The following is a 25,312-nucleotide window of genomic DNA, read 5'->3' on the forward strand; positions in this document are numbered from 1 at the left end:
CCACTTAGCAGTTTTTTTGACGACGATACTAGTGCAGCGTGTTCTACCGGAAACAAATTCCTTGTGTGTCCTACATACTTGGCAATAAAGATGATTCTGATTCTTATTATGAATATGAATTGAAGGGAAATTGGGGACAGCGCGATTTAGAAAAGCTACATTGATCAACAAATCATAAAGTCATATCATGGTTTACTGGTCAGGCTATCATATATAGACTCCTACATATGGAATCAACTACACGCTTTAGTCATGCACACACAAACACATTCACACACGCACACGCACACACGCGCACGTGCAGACACGCGGACGCACACACACGCACGCACGCAGACACAAACACAGACACGAATCCAACCCAACCGACCCACCCCTCTCCCCACACAACCACTACCTCATCAGACTTGTAATTGCATAAACTGAGGAGATCGAGCAAAGCACTGATTGCAGATTGCCCTTTGCAGTTGATATAATTTGCCCATGCACAAGCCGAGACGCACACACACGTACCACACCCACACACACACACATACACACACACACACTCCCACAAGCACATGCATACACGCACAAACACGCAAACGCACACACACAAGTCATGTGTCCGTTTACTGATTTTTATGATGAAAAAGCAAATCCTCAGCCACCCCACACCTTTCACACTGCACTAATTATAGATAGACAGAACACAAGTAGAGTCAGCTCTAAAGAATCTTGAAGATAATGTCTGAACAGTGCGTGCCTCTGTCACGTACCCCTGTTTGCATACGGTCACTATAGATAAGGTCACTGATTTCCCTCTGAGGACAAAATAATGTGATGCTTATCAGGGGAAGTCAGTCAATTTAACGTTTGCCATGTTTGCTGATTTTTGTTATAACTCCCATGGCCCAAAAGATGCAGTTCAATATGAATATGTGTCTATGAAAACCCCCGAAATGTAAAAACAAATAGTATATATGTAAATGACAGCATTCCCTGAATCTGATAATGCACAATTATAAGTCACTGCCAATATCTCAATAATTATCTTGTTGAATCCCCCCACACAGGAAAGCGTGTTTATCATGTGTTCTCTCGAAAGCCTAATTAAACTCACACTCTTGAACGAAAATGAACTGTTGTTCAATAACTTCACCGACCGCAAAAAAAAAAAAAAAAAAAAAAAAACTTGCATCACTGCCAAGAAAGTGATTACCATCAACTGTCATATTGGCTATATGGATGAATTTATTGTCATTTGTTATTATCCATTATTCTTTCCTGTGCTCATATGAATGTAATTTTTGGGCTTATAAGAGTGCATAATTTAAACCTTTATTCTAATTATTTTCAAAAATGTAGCCACAAGGGGGCACAAGCCAGTGTCTTATTGTGCCGGTCCCAAGCCCGGATAAATACAGAGGGTTGTGTCAGGAAGGGCATCCGACGTAAAAAAAATTGCCAAAACAAATATGCGAATCAAACCTATGAATCCCATACCGGATCGGTCGAGGCCCGGGTTAACAACGGCCGCCATTGGTACTGTTGACCTTCAGGGTGCCAGTGGAAAATGGACTACTGTTGGTCGAAGAAGGAGAGGAGGGAGGTGTGCCCGGAGGAATGGAACGCCAAGAGTATAGAACTAAGAGTAGGAACTTTGAATGTAGGAACAATGACAGGTAAAGGTCGAGAGCTGGTTGACATGATGCAGAGAAGGAAGGTAGACATACTGTGTGTCCAGGAGACCAGGTGGAAAGGGAGCAAGGCTAGAAGCTTAGGGTCAGGGTTTAAGTTGTTCTATCATGATGAAGACAGAAAGAGAAATGGAGTTGGGGTTATCTTAAAAGAGGAGTTTGTTAGGAATGCCTTAGAAGTAAAAAGAGTATCAGATAGAATGATGAGTCTGAAGCTAGAAATTGAAGGCGTGACGTTCAATGTTGTTTGTGGGTATGCCCCACAAGTAGGATGTGAGCTGGCGGAGAAGGACAAATTTTGGTTGGACTTTGATGAGGTCATACAGAACATCCCGAGAAGTGAGAGGGTTGTAATTGGTGGAGACTTCAATGGACATGTTGGCGCAGGAAACAAAAATGATGAGGAGGTGATGGGCAGGTTTGGACTCCAGATGAGAAACGCTGAAGGACAGATGGTGGTTGACTTTGCTAAGAGAATGCAAATGGCTATTGTGAATACTTTCTTTCAGAAGAGACAGGAACATAGGGTGACATACAAGAATGGAGGCAGAAGTACACAGGTAAACTACATTTTGTGTCAACGGCGCCATCTAAAGGAAATCAGTGACTGCAAAGTAGTGGTTGGTGAGAGTGTAGCCAGACAGCATAGGTTGGTGGTGTGTAGGATGACGCTGGCAGTGAGGAAGATGAAGAAACCAAAGGCTGAAGTGAGGACAAAATGGTGGAAGTTGAAAAAGGAAGAGTGTTGCATGACATTTAGGAAGGAGGTAAGACAAGCACTGGGTGGGCAAGAGGTCCTTCCAGATGACTGGCAAACTACAGCAAACATAATCAGAGACACAGGTCGGAAAGTACTTGGTGTATCAAGTGGAAGAAAGGTAGATAAGGAGACTTAGTGGTGGAATGGGGAGGTGCAGGAGTGTATACAGAGAAAGAGGTTAGCAAAGAAGACGTGGGACACTGAGAGGACGGACGAGAGTAGACAGCAGTACAAGGAGATGCAGCGCACGGTTAAAGTAAAGGTGGCAAAGGCCAAACAAGAGGCCTATGATGACTTGTATGCTCGGCTGGACAGCAAGGAAGGTGAGACTGATCTTTACAGGCTGGCGAGACAGAGAGACAAAGACGGTAAGGACCTGCAGCAGGTTCGGGTGATTAAGGATAGAGATGGCAATGTATTAACAGGTGCCAGTAGTGTGATGGCAAGATGGAAAGAGTACTTTGAAGAATTGATGAATGAGGAAAATGAGAAGGAACAAAGAGTAGAAGACGTGACTGTTGTGGACCAAGACGTAGCAAGCATTAGCAAGGATGAAGTGAGGAGGGCGCTGAAGAGGATGAAGGGGTGAAAGGCACTTGGGCCTGATGATTTACCAATCGAGGTATGGAAGTGTCATGGAGAGCTGGCGGTGGTGTTCCTGACTGGGTTATTCAACAAGATCTTAGATGGTGAACAGATGCCTGAAGAATGGAGACGAAGTGTACTCGTGCCCATTTTTAAGAACAAAGGAGATGTGCAGAGTTGTACTAACTACAGAGGAATAAAGTTGATAAGCCATACAATGAACCTCTGGGAAAGAGTAGTTGAAGCAAGACTAAGAGCAGAAGTGAACATTTGTGAGCAGCATTATGGCTTCATTCCAAAAAAGAGTACAACAGATGCAGTGTTTGCTTTAAGAATGCTGATAGAGAAGTACAGAGAAGGTCAGAAGGATTATTACAATTACAGTAAAGTCTCGTTATATCGATATCGGTTATATCGATAGTACCGCTTATTACGATACTATTTTCATTTCCCTTGCACATTTCTAGTCTTTTTATGTATAATTAGTACCGTTTAGTACGATACCCGGTTATTACGATAATCCGGTTATTACGGTGCTCCTTTTCATCCCCCGCCGGCCATTTTTGTTGTTTATATCGATATATCTGTCGCGCCATTGGTCAACTTGGTCACGTGTCTTGTTACGTGAGCCGCCATCGGTCGCGCCATTGGTCGACTTGGTCACATGAGCCGCCATCGGTCGCGCTATTGGTCGACTTGGCCGTGTGACTTTGTCACGTGTCACGCCATCAGTCGCGCCATTGGTCGACTTGGTCAGGTGACTTGGTTACGTGCCCAGCACCCGTGTAGCAGAGCCATTTTCATTTTCAGACGCGAGCTCGTGTGTAGCAGACGAGATTGAAGTGTTTGTGTTAAAAGGTAAAAATGGGAAGCAGAAGAAGATTGATGACTTTTTTAAATTGTATACATAATACAGTAAGATGTAAGCGTTGCAGTTTCCCTGTTGTGTTATGTACATGCCCAATGTACTGTATATGAATGCAATCGTTTTTTGCAACAATGTTTCTTGTTTTGTCTGCTGAAGCGCGATGATTTTGAAAATTATTAACATTCCATACTGTGTATTAAAGGACAGCCGATGTCACTTTTTATTCAAATGCAAATAAAAATGACTTCACGCCAAGACGTCTTGCATTGCTTGTGAATCCAAACAATGGTTTCAGATTCGGATAATATGCTTTCTTGTTACACATCCAGTTATGAATATGTTTCAAATACACTGTAGTTCTGAAGATTAAAGCATACATGTTTACAATCATTAAAGAATTATATGTGCCATTTTGAGGCAACATTGGGGGAACATCTCTCACCCAAAAAAAAGGGAGCTAATGGCCAGCTCCGTTTCTTATATGGCGCTTGGCTGCCCTCTTTTGGCGGCTTTTGTTTAATGCTGTTCGGCGCAGGATCGGATATATCGATAGTCCCGGTTATATCGATATTTTTTCGGACTCCCTTGAATATCGATATAACGAGACTTTACTGTATTTTCAAAGGGTGAAATGGCTAAAATATACTTTCAATTATGGAGGTTTAAAAAAATAAAGGCATCGATAGGAGCTGATAATAAGAGACTTGGCTATTTAGATTATGTAAAAGTGTTGCCATAAACCAGGGGTGCTCATACTTTTTTCAGGGTGGAAGTTACTTTTGAAATGGCCAAATCAAAATGATTTACCCATTATATTTAAACTAAACTTGATTTGTATAGTGTCAGTTCATGACAAGGTCACATATCCTTGTCATACAATCTACCAAAAGTACCTCAGACTTCATAATCAGAAAACCTTTATTTGTCCCACAATGGGGAAATTTGCAGTCCACAGCAGCAATTTGAAAGGGGATGGGGTCGGGGGCGTGGGGTGAAAGGACAGAAAACAAGATATTCTAAGCATAACAAAAGAAAAATGTCAACTGTGTACTGTGTAAATATAAATGTTCAAAACAGTTTCATAAAAAAACTGTACATAGTGCAAGTATCAAGAAAGGCATATTGAGATATTGCATCAACCCATATTTACAAGTGTCCATTTTTTTTCACATGTAATCTTTGAGAATTGCAAAGCCTGACAGCAGTCGGTAAGAACAAGCGCCGGTACCTCTCCTTCTTGCAGCGCGGGTGTAATAGGCTCTGGCTGAAGGAGCTACCCAGTGCTGTCAGGGTGGGCAGGAGGTGGTGGGAGGGGCTGTCCATCATAGCTTTTAGTTTAGCTAGCGTCCGTCTGTTGCCCACCTCCTCCAGAGAGTCCAGCGAGCGGCCCAGGACAGACTGACAAGGCGCTCCAGTCTTTTCCTGTCCCGGGTGGTGATGCTGCCTGACCAGCAGACAATTCCATAGTGGATGGCTGAAGACACCACAGAATCAGAATCAGAATCATCTTTATTGCCAAGTATGTAGAACACACAAGGAATTTGTTTCCGGTAGAACACGCTGCACTAGTATCATCATCAAAAAATTGCTAAGTGACACTATACAGTTCCATTTGGGCTACTGTTGAAAGAGTTCAAAGAGTTAATGGCTTGGGGGAAGAAGTTGTTTAAATGTCTGCTGGATTTGGTGCACATGGATCGGTAGCACCTGCCTGAGAGGAGTAGCTGGAAAAGGTGGTGGGCAGGGTGCAGAGGGTCAGGTAGGATTTTCCGCGCCCTAGTTTGGATTCTTGCAGTGTGCAAGTCCTCGAGAGTGGGTAGGGTAGTGCCAATGATTTTTTTTCTGCTGTCCTAACGGTCCGTTGAAGTCGGATTTTGTCCATTTTTGTGGCGGCCCCGAACCAAACGGTGATGGAAGAACACAGGATGGATTCGATGACAGCACAGAGTCATAGAAAGTCTATAAGAGTGACCCCTGAACTCCAAAATACCTCAGTTTCCTGAGTAGGAAGAACTCTGTTCCTTTTTGATTAGGGCATCCGTGTTTGTAGTCCAGTCCAGTTTATTGTTGAGAGTAACACCCAGGTACTTGAAGGAGGTCACCCTCTCAATGTCCGAACCTTGGATGTTCAACGGTGCAGGTGAGGATTGTTTCCTGCAGAAATCCACTACCTGCTCCTTGGTTTTCTCGGTGTTGATCTTGTCAGTCCCCTGTACTCTCGATCGTCTCCCTCTGTAGTGAAGCCGACATTAGCTGAGTCATCAGAAAACTTCTGAAGATGGCAGGTTGGAGTGTTGTAGTTGAAGTCCGAGGTGAACAGGAATGGAGCCAGGACTGTCCCCTGTGCCGCTTCGGTGCTGCAGAGAAGCCTGTACGACTCACAGTTCTTTACCCTCACGTACTGTGGCCTGTTTGTGAGGTAATCTGTAATCCAGAATGTGTGGTGGTGGTCGACTCCGGCATGCTGCAGCTTGTCTTCCAGTAGATAGGGCTGAATGGTGTTGAAGGCACTCGAGAAATCGAAGAACATGATCCTCACCATGCTCCCAGCATTCTCCATGTGCAGCAAAGCCGAGTGGAGGAGGTAGATGATGGCATCCTCCACCCCGATGCTGGGCTGGTAGGCAAACCGTAGCGGGTCCTGCGATGAGCTTGCCAGCGGTCGCAGGTGGGCGAGTACGAATCTCTCCAGCGTATTCATCAGGTGATATGTCAGCGCCACTGGTCTGTAGCTGTTGAGCTCCTTTGGGTTGGCAGTCTTGGGCACTGGGACCAGGCATGACGTTTTCCATAGCTGTGGAACTCTTCAGGCTCAGGTTGAAAAGTGCTGGAGAATGACACACAGCTGATCGGAGAAGGTCTTGAGGAGTTGGGAACTGATGTAATCCGGACCTGCTGCCTTCCTCACTTCCATCCTCCTCAGTTGGTTCCTCACCTGTGCAGTTGTGACAGACAGGCAGGAACCAGGAGGCAGAGTGCCGGCTGAGCGTGTGGCAACGGTTGGGAGGGCAGTTGTTGTTTGCTGGAAGCTGGTCGTGAGAGGGGGAAGGAAGGGTAAGTCCACAGTGAGAGTTGGTGCTTCTCCAGCTACAGGTGGAGTTGCCGGTGGGCCAGGGGGCGACAGGCGTCTTGTCAAACCGATTGAAAAAGCGGTTGAGTTCATCTGCCCAGTCCTTGTCTTTTTCGTTCAATGTCACTGGGCTTTTGTGTCCTGGGATGTTTTTCAGGCCCTTCCAGACACCAGCGACGTTGCTGGCTTGCAGCTGCTCCTCCCTTTTCATCCTGTAGGTCTTCTTCCCCTCTCTGATCTTCCTCCTCAGTTGGATCTGCACGGCCTTCAGTTCCTGTCTGTTGCCCGACACAAAATCCCTTTTCTTTTCCTTCAGGAGGGCTTTTATGTCGGGATTAATCCATCGTTTGTCCTGGTGGGTACGGTGTTTTGTTCACAAATGTTTATCCAACAGTATCCTTGCTTGGGTTCCTGTGTTATCGAGGTACTCGAGGATGTGGTGCAGTCCGATATTGACTGCATCCTCCACAGACCTGTTTGCCCGATAGGCAAACTGAAGAGGGTCCAGGAGAGGTCCGGTGATGTTCTTTAGGTGGTTCAGCACGAGGCGTTCAAAGGACTTCATGACCACAGACTAGAAGTCCTGTTTTGTTGAGACATCAGATCCTTAATTGATTCATAATGACTTCAGGTTAATGACTGGTGACCTCTGTTCAATCTGCTTAGCATGTGTGGTGTTAAATACCTGGAACGCACCGTTTCTTATCTGAAAATATATTTAGTTCCAGAAGCATTTGGATAATGACTTTTAACCACCAAAGGCTATTTGTGAGATTGAAGTGGTGATTCAGTGCTATAATTTCGTACCAGACTTTTTGCTCCTCCCTGAGCCATTTAATTGTCAGGGGGAGGCATCACAACGATACCAGGAGCAAAATTGACTGGGGCTATCTGCCCTTGGGAAATTGGTTCTTAGGTCGCAGCAAAATGTTGCTCGTCCTTGCTGTGGGACATTTTAAGTGCTCTCCACTGTCGAAGATGCATACGAGTTAGCCCAACCAATGTACGGGTTTCTAAAAGACTTGGAGAAAAGGCTCAACCTGAGAGAATTCTATGGACATTGCTTTGCAAGTAAGTGGTGGCAAATCCCCTGATATGGGCTGATTGGTCCCTGTACAACCGATGTCAAAGTTTGCTCCGCATTGCTGTCAGTGAGTTGGTTTCATTTACAGTGAAAGTGGGACTTGGCCAAGCCTGTCACAGATTCTGGTAATAACCTTTATGGGCATAATTTCTAGACTCAGCTGAGTCATTTTGGGATCCATTTTGGTGGGTGCATCTCAGATTTTAGCTGATGATATAATTCTGACCGCTTCATCACTCCACGCCATCTTCAACTCTCACTGAAGCGGTTCAAAGCACAGATTGATAGAAATGGCATGGGAATCCGCACCTCAGAATTTTAAAACATGTTTCTTAGTCTGAAATGTTTTGAGAGCTCTTGCAAGGGAATTGGTTGAGTTCAGTTGTCGTCGAGTCATGCTCAAAACTCAGTGAAGAATAGAACAGGAGATTAAGAGTCATACCTATGTACCATCTGCAATGATGCAGACTCTGTATTAGTCTATTGTGGTCAAAAGGTTGAGTTGAAAGACAAAACCTTTGATTTACAGGTTGATCTATATTCCAAATGTCACATGTGGTTATGAGCTGTGTTTTGTGACCCAAAAAACAAGATACCTTTAAGAAACTGCCAAAGTTAGTTTTCTCCGAAGTGTGTCGGCCTCTTCCGTCGTGATATAGTCATGCTCAGTGTTCTTCAAAGTCAAGCCACATTGTCAATGTTCAGGGGGGGGGACAGATAGGTGGCTCGGGCATCTGGTTAGCATAAATCCTTGACGCTTCTTACCTGGATCAGGCCCTAGCAAGGAACAACGTCGGACACACGCACCCCCCAACCACACCCCATTTCCCAAGAAGTGGGCCTAAACTACCAGTAACACTTTAGTTTGCTGACGAAGTTTCATGGATAAGAAGCGAAACGTCCGACACCTTCAAAGAAGTACAGATGACGGCTGAAGAAAGCTTTTCATCGATGGACCACTCCTGTACGACTGAGAGCTTACACAGAAGTCAAATGTATGTATTTACTCCGAGTGACTCAACAACTTCAAAGAGTTTCACAAGGCCACAGTTCGCAAAGTCAATGAGATTCCCTGGTTTAGACCACATAGTGTTGGTAAAAAAATCAAAACAAAACAAAAAACTCATTTAGGAGGTGCGGGTGGTGGATGTAGAAACAATGGTTGAAGAAAGATCACAGTTGCCGGTATCCCTCAGGATGTCCAGGCTGAAATAAGATCATAAATACCAACTGTTTTTTTTATTGACAACGTATTGACAACCATTTAGTTTCATCTAAAATGCTTGTCCCCCCACTTGTTGGTTTAATAGTCGCTGTTTACCGAGCTTGCAGGTTTTGATGAACATCTTGCCTGAGTAAATTTGATTATTGGAAATATTTTTATATGTATGTGAAAGTGTTTGCAAAGCAGATTATTGAAACAGACCTCATCCTATCTCTGTTGGCCAGGTGCTCACTCTGACACACCACTCACACGATAAATCAGAGAGCAAGAGAGGGAGAGCCTGAGCTGTTATCTCATCCCTCCAGAACACACACTTGCCTCCTCCCCCTTTGCGCTCCCTCATCTTTACCCCTCCATTCACATTACTTACGATTGTTTTTCTTGTCCTTTTTCACTATTCATTTTTATTCATGGACAGTTTCATTAGAAATCAATTCGATTTTTGACGATATTTAAATTGCATTAACAGCAGCACAAGGGTGAGAAAAAGCATCGGCAACTCCTGATTCCAATGTGACACTAATTAAGTACATAATGCTCATCAATGGATTTCTACTCATGCCTATGAATAAAAACAGTGAGTAATGTAATGTGAAAGTGAAATAGAAGCTTTGTTTCAATACGGAAATCGGGAAGGTGCTGCTTGAGGCCAATCAAGCCTGCAAAGTGTGTTCCGCTCTGCCCCGGTGCCCACCTCTATAACGTTCCCACCCATTGTTGTTCAGGACCCATCTACGCACATGTATACACAACATCAAACGAAAGCGTAATTAATTATCCCAAGTTGTTTTTTCTCCCTACGTATATTATTGTCCTTCAAGATTTTCTCGTCATTTACACAGAGAGCATGGACAGAACAAGGGTCACCAACCATATGTGCCCAACCCCCCAACACGCACACATTTACTCCACCCTGGTGAAAATAACATTGTAGGCCTCCTAGGGTTATATCTTTCCAATATATGGAAAATATCATAGTCCATCCATCCACTCTTTTTTTCAATTGTAATAATTTGTCTGTATATCAGAAAATATTGTTGTGTATGAAGAGTCAAAATCCTCTGAATATAATCATTTTTTGTTAAATAACATTTGAAAATGAAAAGATTAAATATGTGTTCGCAAAGTTCACAAAGAAAAAGATTAAGCAGCATTTATAACTTCATGTAAGATTTATTTGGATATTTTATATACAATTCAATATTTCTGAAAGGAATACATGTGACAATCAATTTTTTTTGGGGGGGTTAAAAGAGAGTACTGTACAGTTTATGATTTAAATCATATTTGTATGCAAATGAAATGTAACAGCAAATCATGACACATCTTAATTCTCCTTAACATCATTTAATATGAATAAAAATCGCAATAATAACAACCAAGTATATATCACCATGACAGGGTCCAGGGAATATATAGCTTTTTGGGATTTTTAAGCGTCAATGCTAATATGTTAATATGAATCGTCCATAATGGGTTTTGAGTGTCATGCTTTGAGGGACAAGGGGGAGGGGTGGTCTTGGCCGAGGTGATTATTAGGGGTCCTCTGGGTCTTTTGTCTGGGCCCCATGAGAGAAAGAGGTTAATGCCACTTAGCCTCGGGATAGTCGTCAGAGGTCCATTGTGTGTTTGTATAGTTATAGCTCATGGATGTGTCTAGATGATAGGCCCTCCCAGTGAGAACAAAAATCACTTACTATTTTCCTCAACCAATCGCCCTCCCACCCTTAGCCCTGCGGTCTCCATGCATACACAAAGAGCAGCACATTTGGGCAAACACTGTGAAGACGTAAGCGAATCATTGCATTTGTCCTTAGACATAGGGTCCTGTTCTGTTGAATTGGCACCAGTGTACTTGGCATAAACATGGTTTTCAGTGTCAAACAAGGCCTTCCTTTTGCCCTGTCCATAAAATATGTTAGCTGCAGAAGGCACCAAAGCAGGTAGCTTCTTTGTGTCAACACAAGAGGGCTGATATGATAGCTTTTGTTGTATCGATAAAAATAGTATAATAGATAGATGATAATTACAGTAAAGTCTCGTTATATCGATATCGGTTATATCGATAGTACCGCTTATTACGATACTATTTTCATTTCCCTTGCACATTTCTAGTCTTTTTATGTATAATTAGTACCGTTTAGTACGATACCCGGTTATTACGAGAATCCGGTTATGACGGTGCTCCTTTTCATCCCCCGCCAGCCATTTTTGTTGTTTATATCGATATATCCGTCGCGCCATTGGTCAACTTGGTCACGTGTCTTGTTACGTGAGCCGCCATCGGTCGCGCCATTGGTCGACTTGGTCACATGAGCCGCCATCGGTCGCGCTATTGGTCGACTTGGCCGTGTGACTTTGTCACGTGACACGCCATCGTTCGCGCCATTGGTCAACTTGGTCACGTGTCTTGGTTACGTGTCACGCCATCAGTCGCGCCATTGGTCGACTTGGTCAGGTGACTTGGTTACGTGCCCAGCACCCGTGTAGCAGAGCCATTTTCATTTTCAGACGCTAGCTCGTGTGTAGCAGACGAGATTGAAGTGTTTTTGTTAAAAGGTAAAAATGGGAAGCAGAAGAAGATTGATGACTTTTTTAAATTGTATACATAATACAGTAAGATGTAAGCGTTGCAGTTTCCCTGTTGTGTTATGTACATGCCCACTGTACTGTATATGAATGCAATCGTTTTTTGCAACAATGTTTCTTGTTTTGTCTGCTGAAGCGCGATGATTTTGAAAATTATTAACATTCCATACTGTGTATTAAAGGACAGCCGATGTCACTTTTTATTCAAATGCAAATAAAAATGACTTCACGTCAAGACGTCTTGCATTGCTTGTGAATCCAAACAATGGCATCAGATTCGGATAATATGCTTTCTTGTTACACATCCAGTTATGAATATGTTTCAAATACACTGTCGTTCTGAAGATTAAAGCATATATGTTTACAATCATTAAAGAATTATATGTGCCATTTTGAGGCAACATTGGGTGAACAACTCACCCAAAAAAAATATATGGCGCTTGGCTGCCCTCTTTTGGCGGCTTTTGCTTAATGCAGTTCGGCGCAGGATCGGATATATCGATAGTCCCGGTTATATCGATATTTTTTCGGACTCCCTTGAATATCGATATAACGAGACTTTACTGTAATTCAAACATGAATGTCTAAGTGGCAACCACGTTTAAGGGATGAGTACAGTCGTTATACCCCGAGAGACAGAAATAATCTATACGTTTTCATGTTAATTCGTTGTCAGCTTGTTCAATAAACTGGCTACCAACTATGATGTATAATGCAGTATAACGTTCTATGCTGTAGATGTAAAATCATTAACTGTAATACAGTATAAACTTATGAATACATAATAATATGAATACATACAGTATGAAGACATTATTTTTTAAGACATTCATCTCTGATTACATTCAGTCAGCAAATAAATGAAGAGTTAACTCCATTTCAGGATACGCAGAGCTCCGAAGCTGTTTCCGATTATCTTTCAATCTATTGGCCTCGAAATCTGCCATGATTTTGTTGCCATTACAGATATTTGTTGAAGTCGTTGATTTTTACCAATTCGTAGTCTCGGCTGAGCTTCGTCCCTCATATGCAAGAGGGAAGGCTCACCTGGCGCATTTTGTTCATAAGCAAGGTCAGATATCAGTTAGCAGGTTCATTGTAGACAAAGGCATTTTCACGATATGAGGCGCTGGTCTTTATAATGATGTTCACCTTTTAAAAGTGTTTGTTGGAAGCAAAATAGGCACTTGAAAACTGAATGACGTGAAATAAGGACTTTGAAACCAGAATCAGAATACCTTTATTCGTCCCGCAATGGGGAAATTTGCAGTCCACAGCAGCAATTGAAGAGGGATGGGGTTGGGGTGGGAGTGAAAGGATAGAAAACAAGATATTCTAAGCATAACAAAATAAAAATGTGAACTGTATACTGTGCAAAAATATTATACAGCAGAAAATGCTGTCAATGAGGTACGTCAAAGAGAGATTCAACTGTATTGATTAGTTTAAATCTTCAGAGATCTCGTGAGATTTTTCCCTCAACCTAGCCTAAAATTTAGTTTGCTTGTTGGTGACAAACAAAATGCGTAGACAAATCAAATGTTCTCAAAAGTCTTGAGATAACCTGACAAATAAATACATTTTATGTCGTGCCTTGAGAAGGCCCATCTCTGATCATGTTATAAATGTTTTTTCAATGAGTTGTTGTTCTTTTTTTCATCAGGGCCATATCTAATCCTCATATGCAATTGTCATATATGTTGGAAAATGTAAATGTTTGACGTTACATAAAGGTCAAGCACTCATCAAACTGACAAATCTCACACACGTATGGAGACACGCTGTCAAACCATGTTGTTCTCTCAAGGAGGAGTTTGCCATGGAAGGTGACAGATGAATCATTGTCTCAAGCTGAGTGTCTGTTCATGAATTAGGTCAGGTGGTAGATCCAGTATTAGCCCTGCCACATCTCATTTCAAATATTTATTTATCCTCCCGTGGAATCACTGCCCCCACTGCATCTCACAACTGTCCTCCAGAAATTAGTCTAATGTTTATGATTATTCTGTCCCTTGTGTCATCTGTCCCTCTCCAAATGCAATTATGTCTCGAAGGTGAATGCCAAATCATTCATCAACCAAACCAGAATACAAATCAGCATGAAACAGTGACGAGCAAAGGAGTCGGAATGGGATCGGAGCCAAGATTGTTTCGAGTCAAAGATGAAAGCGCCGCAGAAAAATGAATATAAAACAGGAATATGATCAGATCCACGTGACAGAAACCAAAAATACTCAACGTCAGTTCCGACAAGACATATGAGAATAAAAATCAATTATTTTTTTACTTGTGGCATTACCAGAATTGCCTGACTGAAACATATAGTTTTAAGGCAACAATGTCTACACATGTAATGTATTTTTTTTCAATTGTTACTGAAAACAACAAACACAGATCAAATTTCTGCTTTTTTAATGTCCTGCTTTTTCCTACTCATCCCCCCTAACCCCTTGTCACCATGGTAACCATCAGCTGAGAAATGGCAACCGTGGCCCTTCATTAGCTATCAACACAGGCTCAGACGGTGCAGATAATAGCCAATAAGAGAGTGTGTGTGTGTGTGTGTGTGTGTGTGTGTGTGTGTGTGTGTGTGTGTGTGTGTGTGTGTGTGTGTGTGTGTGTGTGTGTGTGTGTGTGTGTGTGTGTGTGTGTGTGCGTGTGGTTGTGTGTGTGTGTTGGAGAAGCATGGGGGGCACAGGGATATGGCATTATGTTGGGCAGTAAATGAAAAACCTCCAAGGGATAGAGCCAACCGCGCTGTCATGCTTCAGGGAGTTATCGGCCGAGTGGGTTTATGTGTGTATGTGTGTGTGTGTGACTGAATGGTGGGAGGTAGAAGGGGGACGCCTTCACTTCTCCATACGTGGGAAGGTACGCACGTGTGTATACACTCATGTAGACTCGCTTATCTCATATGCATGTGAATGAATATGTGTTTCTGTCATTGTCGATTTAGCTTGTCTTCCAAATGTCACAACATCAACTCAAAAGTTTGAGTTAAAAGTGTGTTGTGTGTTCTGTGTAGATACAATAAAATGGTAGTTAGCTCTTCCCCTTTACCATCATGAAGATCGCAATGCTTTAAGAACTCCACCTCCTCTGCCGGCCCCGCATTGTAGCCTAGTGAGGATATCCTATGCACCATTGGTCAAGCTGCCGAACAAATGGAAATCCACCAGCGCGCTGAAATTACTGATGGATATCTGCGCTACGTGTCATTGACCCCCTCTCCACACACGCGTGCACATTCACCCGGGCTTGATCTAAACGGTCTTTTTTTCTTGTGTGTCTGCCTCATTTGGGTGTTTTTCCACCTGGTGCTTTTTTTGACTCTCCCAACACATGCCCAATTACATCACATCAAAGCTGTCTGTAGAATAGTATAACATTGCCCACAAAAGATCCAGCCCAATCATGTCATGTGTGTACTTATGGTGAAGCCACCCTCCTTGAAAGTCTCGGTGTTCATTTTCCTCCTGCTGCAATGACCAAACATCACAGGAAATGGCTGTTTTTTTCAACCCAACCTCACCTCCAATTTTGCTTTCAGCTTTGTCATTGTTTTTGATAGGCAGCGGCCAAAATACTGCTCTGTACTCTATACGCTGAATGTTAATCAATCAACATAAAAAAAAATACAATAAATACACAAAAATTTCAAGGTAATTGTAATTTTTTTCCCGACTTCTAACAGTTCCACTCTATCCCTAATTTTATCAATTCCAAGCGTGTGACTGCTGGTACTTGCACAGGAGACACATTAGAGGCTTAATGTGTCACCTGAAGTCATCCTTCACATCTCTGCCTTCCAGCTGTCTTTTCATTTTTGCCATCTGTGCGTCACAGGCCATCATGTATTACATAATGCACTTAGTGGGCCATGTAATAAGTTTTCTGGTGTGTGTGTGTGCGTGTGCGCGTGTGTGTGTGTGTGCGTGTGTACGTGTATTTGTGTGTGTGTCCTCATCCTTGTCCATGCAGTGTTGTCCTCATTCCTGCATTGATCATCATCAACATCATTTCATGCAAATATTTTTTTTGCCGACTAAAGCAAGAGCTTTCCCTCAAAGTGACATGCTCTCTCCCACATTGTGGTGACCCTTTCGATTGGTCCAGCTCGACTGTCTGTGTTCTCAGTGTTTCTCTTGATTCTTAATAGCCTTTGTTTGTTTCCTCAATGCCTTTCCATTGCCTACACACAGTATGATATTGGGTTATGTAACCGAGTGAAATGAAAATTCAATTCCTGCCCATTTTTCCCTCAAACATTTTTGCGACAATATGTTTGCCAGCTTGAACATTCAGAATGTCACACTTTCAAAAATCAAAAATTTAGATCACAAATCATTAGCGTGCCCTTATATCGTACTAAAGATGTTGTCTTTCCCTTAAACGCAGCCAGCACCGTCCACTTGGGGAAAAAAATGCCTCGATGAACACGCACACACACACACACACACACACACACACACACACACACACACACACACACACACACACACACGCACGCACACACACATACACACACACACACACACACACACACACGCACACACACGCCACACACACGCCACACACACACACAGCTCTGTTTTCCCTTCGGGGGAAAAACAACAGCAAAAAAAAAATACAGGTGGCAATGGTAAATAGCTCTGTTAATCGACATTATTGTTCAGCTACAAACAAAGACAAGTTAATGGCTCAGTGCAATTTAACCTTTTTGCCTTTTGTCTCGGTAGAATCTACTGAGGCACGTAAACAGCCTCCTGGATTAATTATAGTGTTAAACCGGGAGTAAGTTCCCAGTGCAGGACTAAAGAGGATTTGAGATTCTGCAATTTCCTTGATGTCTTTCACCTCTGTACTTGCTCTGCACTATCCTATGCATCATTGGCTCTTTTACGGGGTGGGAAAGGGAAGGCAGCTGCCTGCCTGAGCAAATGTGTTGACTCCCAATTGCCAAAACTGGCTATTGAAAATGAATCTATCAATAATAAATTTAGGAATCTATTTTAACTGTTCTCTATATTGTCCCATTAGCCTGTGTAAAAAGTGTGTTTAGGATTCACTCCCAATATGACCCCACCTCATCCCGTAAAGAAATAGTTATACGGCTCATCTTCATTTGTCTGTATATATTCGCTACGTCACTGCTCCCAATGAGTCAATAGGTCGTACAACACTGGTCTTTTTTTCACAGAGAAAAAAGTCCTATCTGCCTGTGGTATTGTGACATTGTGTGCATACATTTCATGTTCATATTTGTGTCTAAAAAAGTCCCAAGTTGTTGACGGTGTATTGGTACACCCACCTGAATTTCATGCGGGCAGCGCAGTGACAGTGCAGATGTGAATGTTCATTGGTCTCTATTTGCGTCTTGCGAGTGATTGGTCATCTGGACTGTATTTCTCTTATGTTTGGGAGACTGTATCTTCTTAAAAAGGAACTTGGTTGCATTTCCACCACTGGGTTGATTATGTACAAACCATATCGATGACATAGGTACGTTACATGAAGTTATAACAGCACATCAGGTTTGTGATAGAAATGTCAAAATTAATCAATCAACCAACAACAAAGGTATGGTCTAATTAATGAATTATTTGAATGTTAAAATAATCATTTTGCATCATTGTTTAAGTTATAATGAACAAAATCCTTTGACTTAATCCTTTCAACAGTAATTATTCTCTGGGTTCTGCCATCATTTGTGAAAGCGGAATGGTTATCTCTTGTGTTTAATCAAAATAAGATAGATAAGATAAGAGAAAGTCAGAGAGGCCAGACTGAGATTGTTTGGACATATCCAGACGCGAGTGACTATATCGGGAGAAGGATGCTGAGCCTTGAACTGCCAGGCAGGAGACCGAAAGGAAGACCTAAGATAAGGTGTCTGGATGTTGTCAGAGTACATGAAGGTAGCTGGTGTGAGAAAAAAGGTTGCACAAAACCGGGTTAGATGGAAGACACTGATTCACTGCGGCAACCTCTGAACAGAAAAGCCGAAAGGAAAAGTAGTCAAATCAAAATAAGATAGCATAAACATCTGCTTTTACCGGAAGCTGGATCCATTTTTAAAAGGTCACTCTGGTGGGGTCTTGCTTAATTGTTTTTGAACGGAATTACAATTGATGGTGAGAATTGGATTGGCAAATATTTCTCTTTTTTTTTCATACAAAATCCTTGGACAATTATAACATTATAATTTCATGATCTGTGAGGCCTAAAATAAGTCAAATAGGTAATTACAGCAAGCACAATTGTGTTTCCACATGGGACATTCTCTGCTGCAATTGGATTGGATTGGATATGCCTTTTTTAGTCTTGCAATACTCATCCAACGTTTCCGGTCATAGTTAGCCCTTAGTGTTTCAGTTCGGGTACTTAAGATTTTGACTTTGATGTATTTGAGGATGAGAATTGATAAAAAAAAATAACAATAATGTCAATACATTGTTTGAACAACCTAATTTAGTTTTGATCCCACTGCCTTTTTAAAAAATTACGCTAGCGTCCATCCATGCTACTGTAGTTTTTATGCAATTGTCTCCAGCATATCCGGTTGCTTTTTTTAAATGAAACTAGCTATAGTACTGTAGAATAAATAAGTTAAATAATAACAGTCAAATCCTTAGGTCAAGGATTGTAATTTATCTTTGCTTCGTGAACATATTTTGTGATTAAACTTGTGATTTTTTCCTCTTTATAGCAACAGAACTAAGAGGAAAAAAAGATGATGCAATGAATGTTTGAGTCCATGAAATCTGCACCACTCTCTACCCCCCTTTCAAGGAAATGATTTGCTTTTGTCAGTTCTGCAGGTCACAACATCAAAACGTGAAAGCAGACAGCCGCTATATAGTATATATCCTGCTGAAGCAATTTTGTATCCAGCTAATTTGAATTTGACAAATCCTTTTTCATCTCCCCGCATTAGCGATATTACATTAATTCCTTCAACGTTTCAATTATGGGTTTATAGCTTTCGCACAGGTGAGGGATAAGGAGACTGCGAAATGTGTCAGTAGTATAGCTTCAATGTAAAGATACGGTATAAAATACACAAGTATAGAAAAAAAGATGAGTGTCATGGTGATGTAGTAGTTAGCATATAGCATACAGTATCTGCCTGACAGTCCTGAATTTGGAGGTTTGTACCTTCCCGTGTGGAATTTTCATGTCTCCCTGTGCTTGTGTCCCCCCATATACTCGGTTTCTTTCCACATTCCAAAAACATGTTTTGCAGGTGTATTGAAGACTATGTATGACTATGACGTTGATTTTTCTTTTTGTTTATCATTTTTATTGTTATGATGGGTGGTGATGCAGTGGTTAGCATGTCGACCTCACAGTGCAGAGGTTGGGAGTTTGATTCCAGCTTCGGCCTCCCTGACTGGAGTTTGCATGCTTTTCACAAGCCTGCATGGCTTGTCTTTGGGTACACCCGTTTGCTTTAACTTTCAAAAAACATGCATAGCAACCTGATTAACACTCTAAATTGTCCGTAGGTGATAGTGTGAGCACGGGAGGTTGTTCGTCTCCGCGTGCCCTGTGATTGGCTGACAACTGCCTACTGACGGAAGACAGCTAGGATAGGCTGCATGTAAATTTCTCCACTGCGAGACTAATAAAGGCAAATCCAATCCAATCCAATCCAATCACTTGTGAAGATGAAACGATGAAACGGTTCAGAAAATGGATGGATGGATTGTAATGTTATTTCTCACCCATGCTTTTTGTTGTTATTTTTCTCACCACAGCAAGAGAAGAGAATGTGGCCACGTTTCGTGGTTCTGAATACTTCTGCTACGACCTCTCTCAGAACCCAATCCAGAGCAGCAGTGATGAGATCACACTCTCCTTCAAGACTTGGCAACGCAATGGCCTTATACTTCACACTGGCAAATCAGCCGACTATGTCAACTTGGCACTGAAGGATGGTGCAGTCTCCCTTGTGATCAACCTGGGCTCTGGAGCTTTTGAGGCAATTGTTGAGCCAGTCACCGGGAAGTTCAATGACAATTCATGGCATGATGTGAAAGTGACTCGCAACCTCCGGCAGGTAAGACCATTATGTGAAGTATACCATGTGACAAGGTGAGGGTTAAATTGGAGTGCATTGTGGAAATATATTGTGTTGTAGAATAGCCATCGAAGGATTCTGTGAGGCTCCAGTTCTGTTCGGACAGTACCATAGAAGATGCTGTAATCCGTTCTTTGTTTCAAGAAAAGAAAAACAGTTTCAACATGGGAAGCATGAGAAAAAAAATCTGGGATCCACATGAAACATCTCCTTTTCCATAACTTTAAATCTATTAAATTCAGATCACCTTGCTGAACCTTACTTATAAGGTTGATTCCTCCCATCACAGCAGATCCAAAAAGAAAGGGACGCCTAACAGTTTGGTTTTCAATTCTCAAAATAAATAAATAATATCAAAGAAATAAATCACGGGGGTTTGTTACCACACTTAAAGTCAAAGTCAAAGTCAAAGTCAGCTTTATTGTCAAATATGCTAATATGTATGACATACAGCACAGATGAAATTAATGTCCTCTCGGACCCAGCGTGCAAGACATGCAAGGCACTTATAACGTGGCTAAAAAAGACATACAATTGACAACAGACAATACATGTAATTTCTGTATGTAAAGTGAGGTAGTGTCGTATGGAAAGTGAGGCAGTGACGTATGTAAAGTGAGGTAGTGACATATGTAAAGTGAGGAAGTATCTCTCCAACAATGATCTGTGCTTGATTTTTAGTCACAGCACGGCTTGAACTCCATGCTGCAGTCCAAAACAGAGCAAGCCTACCTTACTGAATGAACGACTGCCATCAAATACTATAGAACTGGTCACTAATGGGGTTGCAACCAAGGAGTACATGAGTACCCTGTGGGTCTTTTCAAAAATTCCTGACCAGTCATGAGACTGAGTGTTCTTCAAGAAATTATGCAGTATTTGAAGTGCATGTGATTTTTTCTTCCTAATCATTGTGAAAAATCATTAACCATATCTGAAATGACAAAAGTGAAAATAATAAATTACACCAAATGTAATTTCAGGGGTGTGTATCAAACTAGATGCCATTTGCATTGAACAGTACCCAAGAATAGCTTTCAGAACATTTCAACCCAACTCAACTTATATTTGTACTACAACAAAAAAAACCCGTACTCCCATTTGCAAGCGGGGGGGGGGGGGGGGGGGTGTGCCATTTGATGAAGAGTCGCTTCGAATTCCAAGAGTTTCAATATTTTATTCCCTCTTGTTTCACAGACTGCATTGTGCTAAGAGACAATAAACAGATTGAAGCTTGCACTGGCTAGGATAAGAGGGACAGAATGCTGAAATGGTCATCGCATGATCACTGCCCGCAGGATGTCACTTGCGTTGCCGGCAGCTGACAGTTGCACGTATAAACAAATACCATTACTGCCACTGTTAGTTTGTCATTTGACAAGTAACTTTACAATGATCAGAACGAAATTAAAAACTGTTCACATGGCCTGGCCCATTCATCTTTTAGTACGTTATTGTATTTATCTCCCCATATCTCATCGTATCCCCGATGTATTGAAATCACACATTGCGTAAAATAATGCATATAAAAATGTGAATCCCACTTTTGTCTATTAAGTGGAAAGCTACGAGTTTAGCGTTATCATACAACATAAACTGTTTTACTTCAGCATTCCCCTTCATCACCAACAGCATGAGAGATGTCTATTTGTTTTGGTTCTCACTCACATTTGTAATATGCAACTCATAGATATAGATATATTTCATTTTATTTGATAGATTGCACTGTCAAACTGTTGCTTCTTAAGTTCAAATGTAACGTGTTTCACATTTTTTGCCAAGCAATCAGGCAGCGGATATGCCATGGTAAACACTCTCCATTGTCTGGTACATATCAATCATTCATTACTGAAATAGTGTGGTGTTTGCTTTGTAATTGTTGTTCTGATCTTGGATAGTAAGAACAACAAATAATTATTTTGTTTCTCACTGTGTGTGGTTGGAATTACTTCTTCTATTACCTTAATAAAACACCCAATGTATTAAATAGAATGTTTACATGGACGGTGTCAACCAAGTATTAATCTCATTCAAAGTATTCCATTTTTATGATTCACAATTCAGAATGTTTTTTCTTTCTTTCTATGGGACACTCTTGTCCAGAACAATGCAACCTTAGGTCACAAATGTGAATCTACAGAATATAATAAAAATAAGAAAGCAAAACGATGCATCTTTGCCAAATACGGCCTTCCTTTGGCTAATATAGTATCCATGTCCATATAAACATAAATAACGACTTCAATCAATCTCAGTTCTTCCTTTATTTTCATCTGCTGCTTTGGTTTTGGTGACATTGCTGTTGAAAAAGCCGTTTGGTCGAAAAAAGCGCTAAACAGCTTTGTACCATGTATGTATTATTCCTTTTCCAACAATGATCTTGAATTATATTATTTGATCAGGAGACCCATCCGGCAGTAAAATTTGGAGCAGAAGTTGATGCCTTGTTCTTCAGAGCATATGTCCCCCAAAAAAATGCACCAAGCAAAAAAAAATCAAATCTCATAAAAATATAGCTTCCTTAGAAAATGAAATGAATAAGTCATAGGTTTGAAACATGTAATGTTAAAAATGGTGCATGTTGTTTTTCAGGCCAGTGCAAGTATCACTTTACCTGCTTAAAGTTAACTGAACTACACATGAAAGTTTTTGCGCAGGCATTCAAATGAGATTTTGATAAACTCAATCCGCGCACAGGCCAACAGATTCTGCGCTTGGTGGACATGTGGCGGTTGATTCAATGAGCTCAGCTATGAGTGGCAGCTTGACGAGGGTCTCACAAACGATCACGTCGAAAGTGATCGCCAACTTTTCACAAAACTGGTTAGTGTGTCGTCCTCACAGTGCAGAGGTGTCAGGTTCGATTCCGTCCCCGGACTTCCTGTGAGGAGTTTGCATGTTCTCCCTGGGCCTGTGTGGGCTTTCTCTGGGTACTCTGGTTTCCTCCCACTTTCCAAAAACATGTGTTACAGGTTAATGGAATACTCTAAATGGCCTGAGGTGTGAATGCGACCACAGATGGTTGTTAATCTAAATGTGTTCTGTGATTGGCTGGCAATCAGATCAGGGTGTCGCCTGCCTACTGCCCGGACACAGCTGGGATAGGCACCATAATATACTCCGATCTTTGTGAGGACAAGTCGATCAGAAAATGGATGGATATTCTCAGCTCATTTTATAAATCTGTCCTGCAGTGTGGATATGCCATTTAAAGTGTCCTGAAACTTCATTCAGTTTTGGTGTTTGTAACACTTACGTCCTTTTACCTCGAATGGGAGCTGTGTTGTTTGTTTTTGTCTATCTATTCCATTCTCTAAACCACTAATGCTCACTGTAAGGGGCGGGAGCCTATCCCAGGTGTCTTTGCGGGGTACACCTCATGGTAAAAACCACACTTAAATGGGTAAAGGGCAAAGTCATTTTACAATAAAGTTATCATCATATGTCAGCCACTGGATTTCAATCATTATTGTGAGTGTGACGAATAATACTGGTAATCGATGGTTGTGTCAGAGATTCACATTTCGTTAAGGCCACTGTTTCTTGTCCTGATGCCAGAGGCTGAGTCAGTCTGTTAGCCAATATCCTTTACAATGCTGGAATAAAAACTGTGATGTTGCTGAAGCTGTATGCTAATTATGTGCTAAATATTAAAAAAAATCATTACATGTTGTTTTTTTAAATAGTTGCGGTAAATTCAGTTAACGGTTATAGGTTATTTATATTTTACAATACAGTACAGTGACCTTTCTTCCTGACTTTGAAAACAACACTTTATTTTCATCATTTCACTCTTTGTTGTCAGGTGACAATATCTGTGGATGGAATTTTAACCACCACGGGTTACACCCAGGAGGACTATACGATGCTTGGATCAGATGACTTTTTCTATGTCGGCGGAAGCCCTAGCACCGCTGACTTACCTGGATCACCCGTGAGCAACAATTTCATGGGGTGTCTCAAGGAGGTAAGGTGCCTCATTTACTATTATTTAAATAAACCATAAAAATGGTTCCACAAAAAGAAAAAAAATAGTTATAGCACAGATAACTGTCAGGGTTCAATCTCGCAATGCATGATTATTGCTTTCTATGTAGGAAAGAATGATATACAGCCCAATACCATTTAGCCCATTTTTTCTGTCTTTTAACCCTTTTAGGCGCAATGATCATCTGACAACATGATAATCTGTGCGCTGTAGTAACCTCTGGGCCTCAAAGGGTTAATTTCTCACTGGCACCTTGAAGCATCCACTAAACATTTGACGAAATATGATGGTACAGTGAGACCTCAACTTACGAACTTAATTGGTTCCCAGACAGAGTGTGTAAGGCGAAAAGTATGTATCTAAAAAAAAATTTCCATAGGAAACCATTAAAATGGTAATAATCATATCCCGGGTTTCCATAAAATATATTTATCAACGAAATAAGCCTTAAAAACTACACACAACATACCTTATTCTATGTATAATAAATGTGCTATTGTATTGTAATGAAAGAAATACACTGCATTGTATCATAAAGTCACTTTATTTACATTTGTGATGGTCATTGATGGCTTGATGGAATGGCGTTGGAGGTCGACATTACATGAGGACTGTAATTAAAGAAATAAACTGTGCTGTAAAATAAAGTTTAATTTACCTTTTTGATGGTCGTTGATGGCCGGTTGGTAACTTAACCTCTGGTGTGGCTTCTCTTCTTTTAGCTTTGGAGGCTCCTCATCATTTTTGCTGATTAAAAATCTCTTAAATGACACATGTTGCTTTCTGACTTGTAAGGTCTTACGAAGCTGAGGCATCACATTATCGTTCATCATGTTGATGATTGTCATAGCCACAGTCTTTTCTGGATGGAACTGTTCGGTAAAAGCCTGCACATCATTCCACTTTGCCAACATTGCCTTTATGAGCTCACTTGATGCTGCAGCCATCTCCTCCTCGCCCATCCGTTACTGGCTTTAAAATCCTCAATAAGTGCCGAACTTCCAGGTTGGCACATGACGACATCGGCGTGAATTAGTAGTGCTTTCTCACATGAAATAGCCATACTCACGCTGTCGACGGATAGCTGCTTTTCGTTAATCCAAATTAACAGACGTTTTTAAACTTCTTTGATTGCCCGTGACAGTCGCTTTGAGAGCACGGAAACACCTTTTGCAACAGACGCACCTTTGATGGCTTCTCTGTTCCGGAGAATGGTAATGGTTGAATTAGCATAGCCGTGCTCGGCCACAAAATCACACAAACGCACACCTCGTTCATGTTTTTCAATTATTTCCTTCTTCTCAGCGACAGCGATTTTATTTTGTGTCTTCTTGGGCTGAACACGAGCCTGTGGTGGGTTTTTTTCGGCAAAAAGCTCCAA

At 41.5% G+C, this 25,312-nt stretch overlaps 1 protein-coding gene across 11 annotated transcripts in view; it reads left to right on the top strand.

Moving 5' to 3' along the window:
- nrxn3a (neurexin 3a) overlaps positions 1-25,312 on the top strand; it is a 125,731-nt gene that overhangs the window by 36,345 nt on the left and 64,074 nt on the right. For all 11 annotated transcript variants that reach the window (XM_089003579.1, XM_089003582.1, XM_089003581.1 and 8 more), the window contains exons 6-7: positions 19,621-19,922; positions 23,749-23,910. In XM_089003579.1, coding sequence (XP_088859705.1) covers positions 19,621-19,922; positions 23,749-23,910 — 464 coding nt within the window. The remainder of the gene's footprint in view (positions 1-19,620; positions 19,923-23,748; positions 23,911-25,312) is intronic.

The sequence above is a fragment of the Hippocampus bargibanti genome, linkage group LG09, assembly GCF_051943395.1.
Source record: "Hippocampus bargibanti isolate YZ-2025 linkage group LG09, ASM5194339v1, whole genome shotgun sequence".
NCBI lineage: Eukaryota > Metazoa > Chordata > Actinopteri > Syngnathiformes > Syngnathidae > Hippocampus > Hippocampus bargibanti.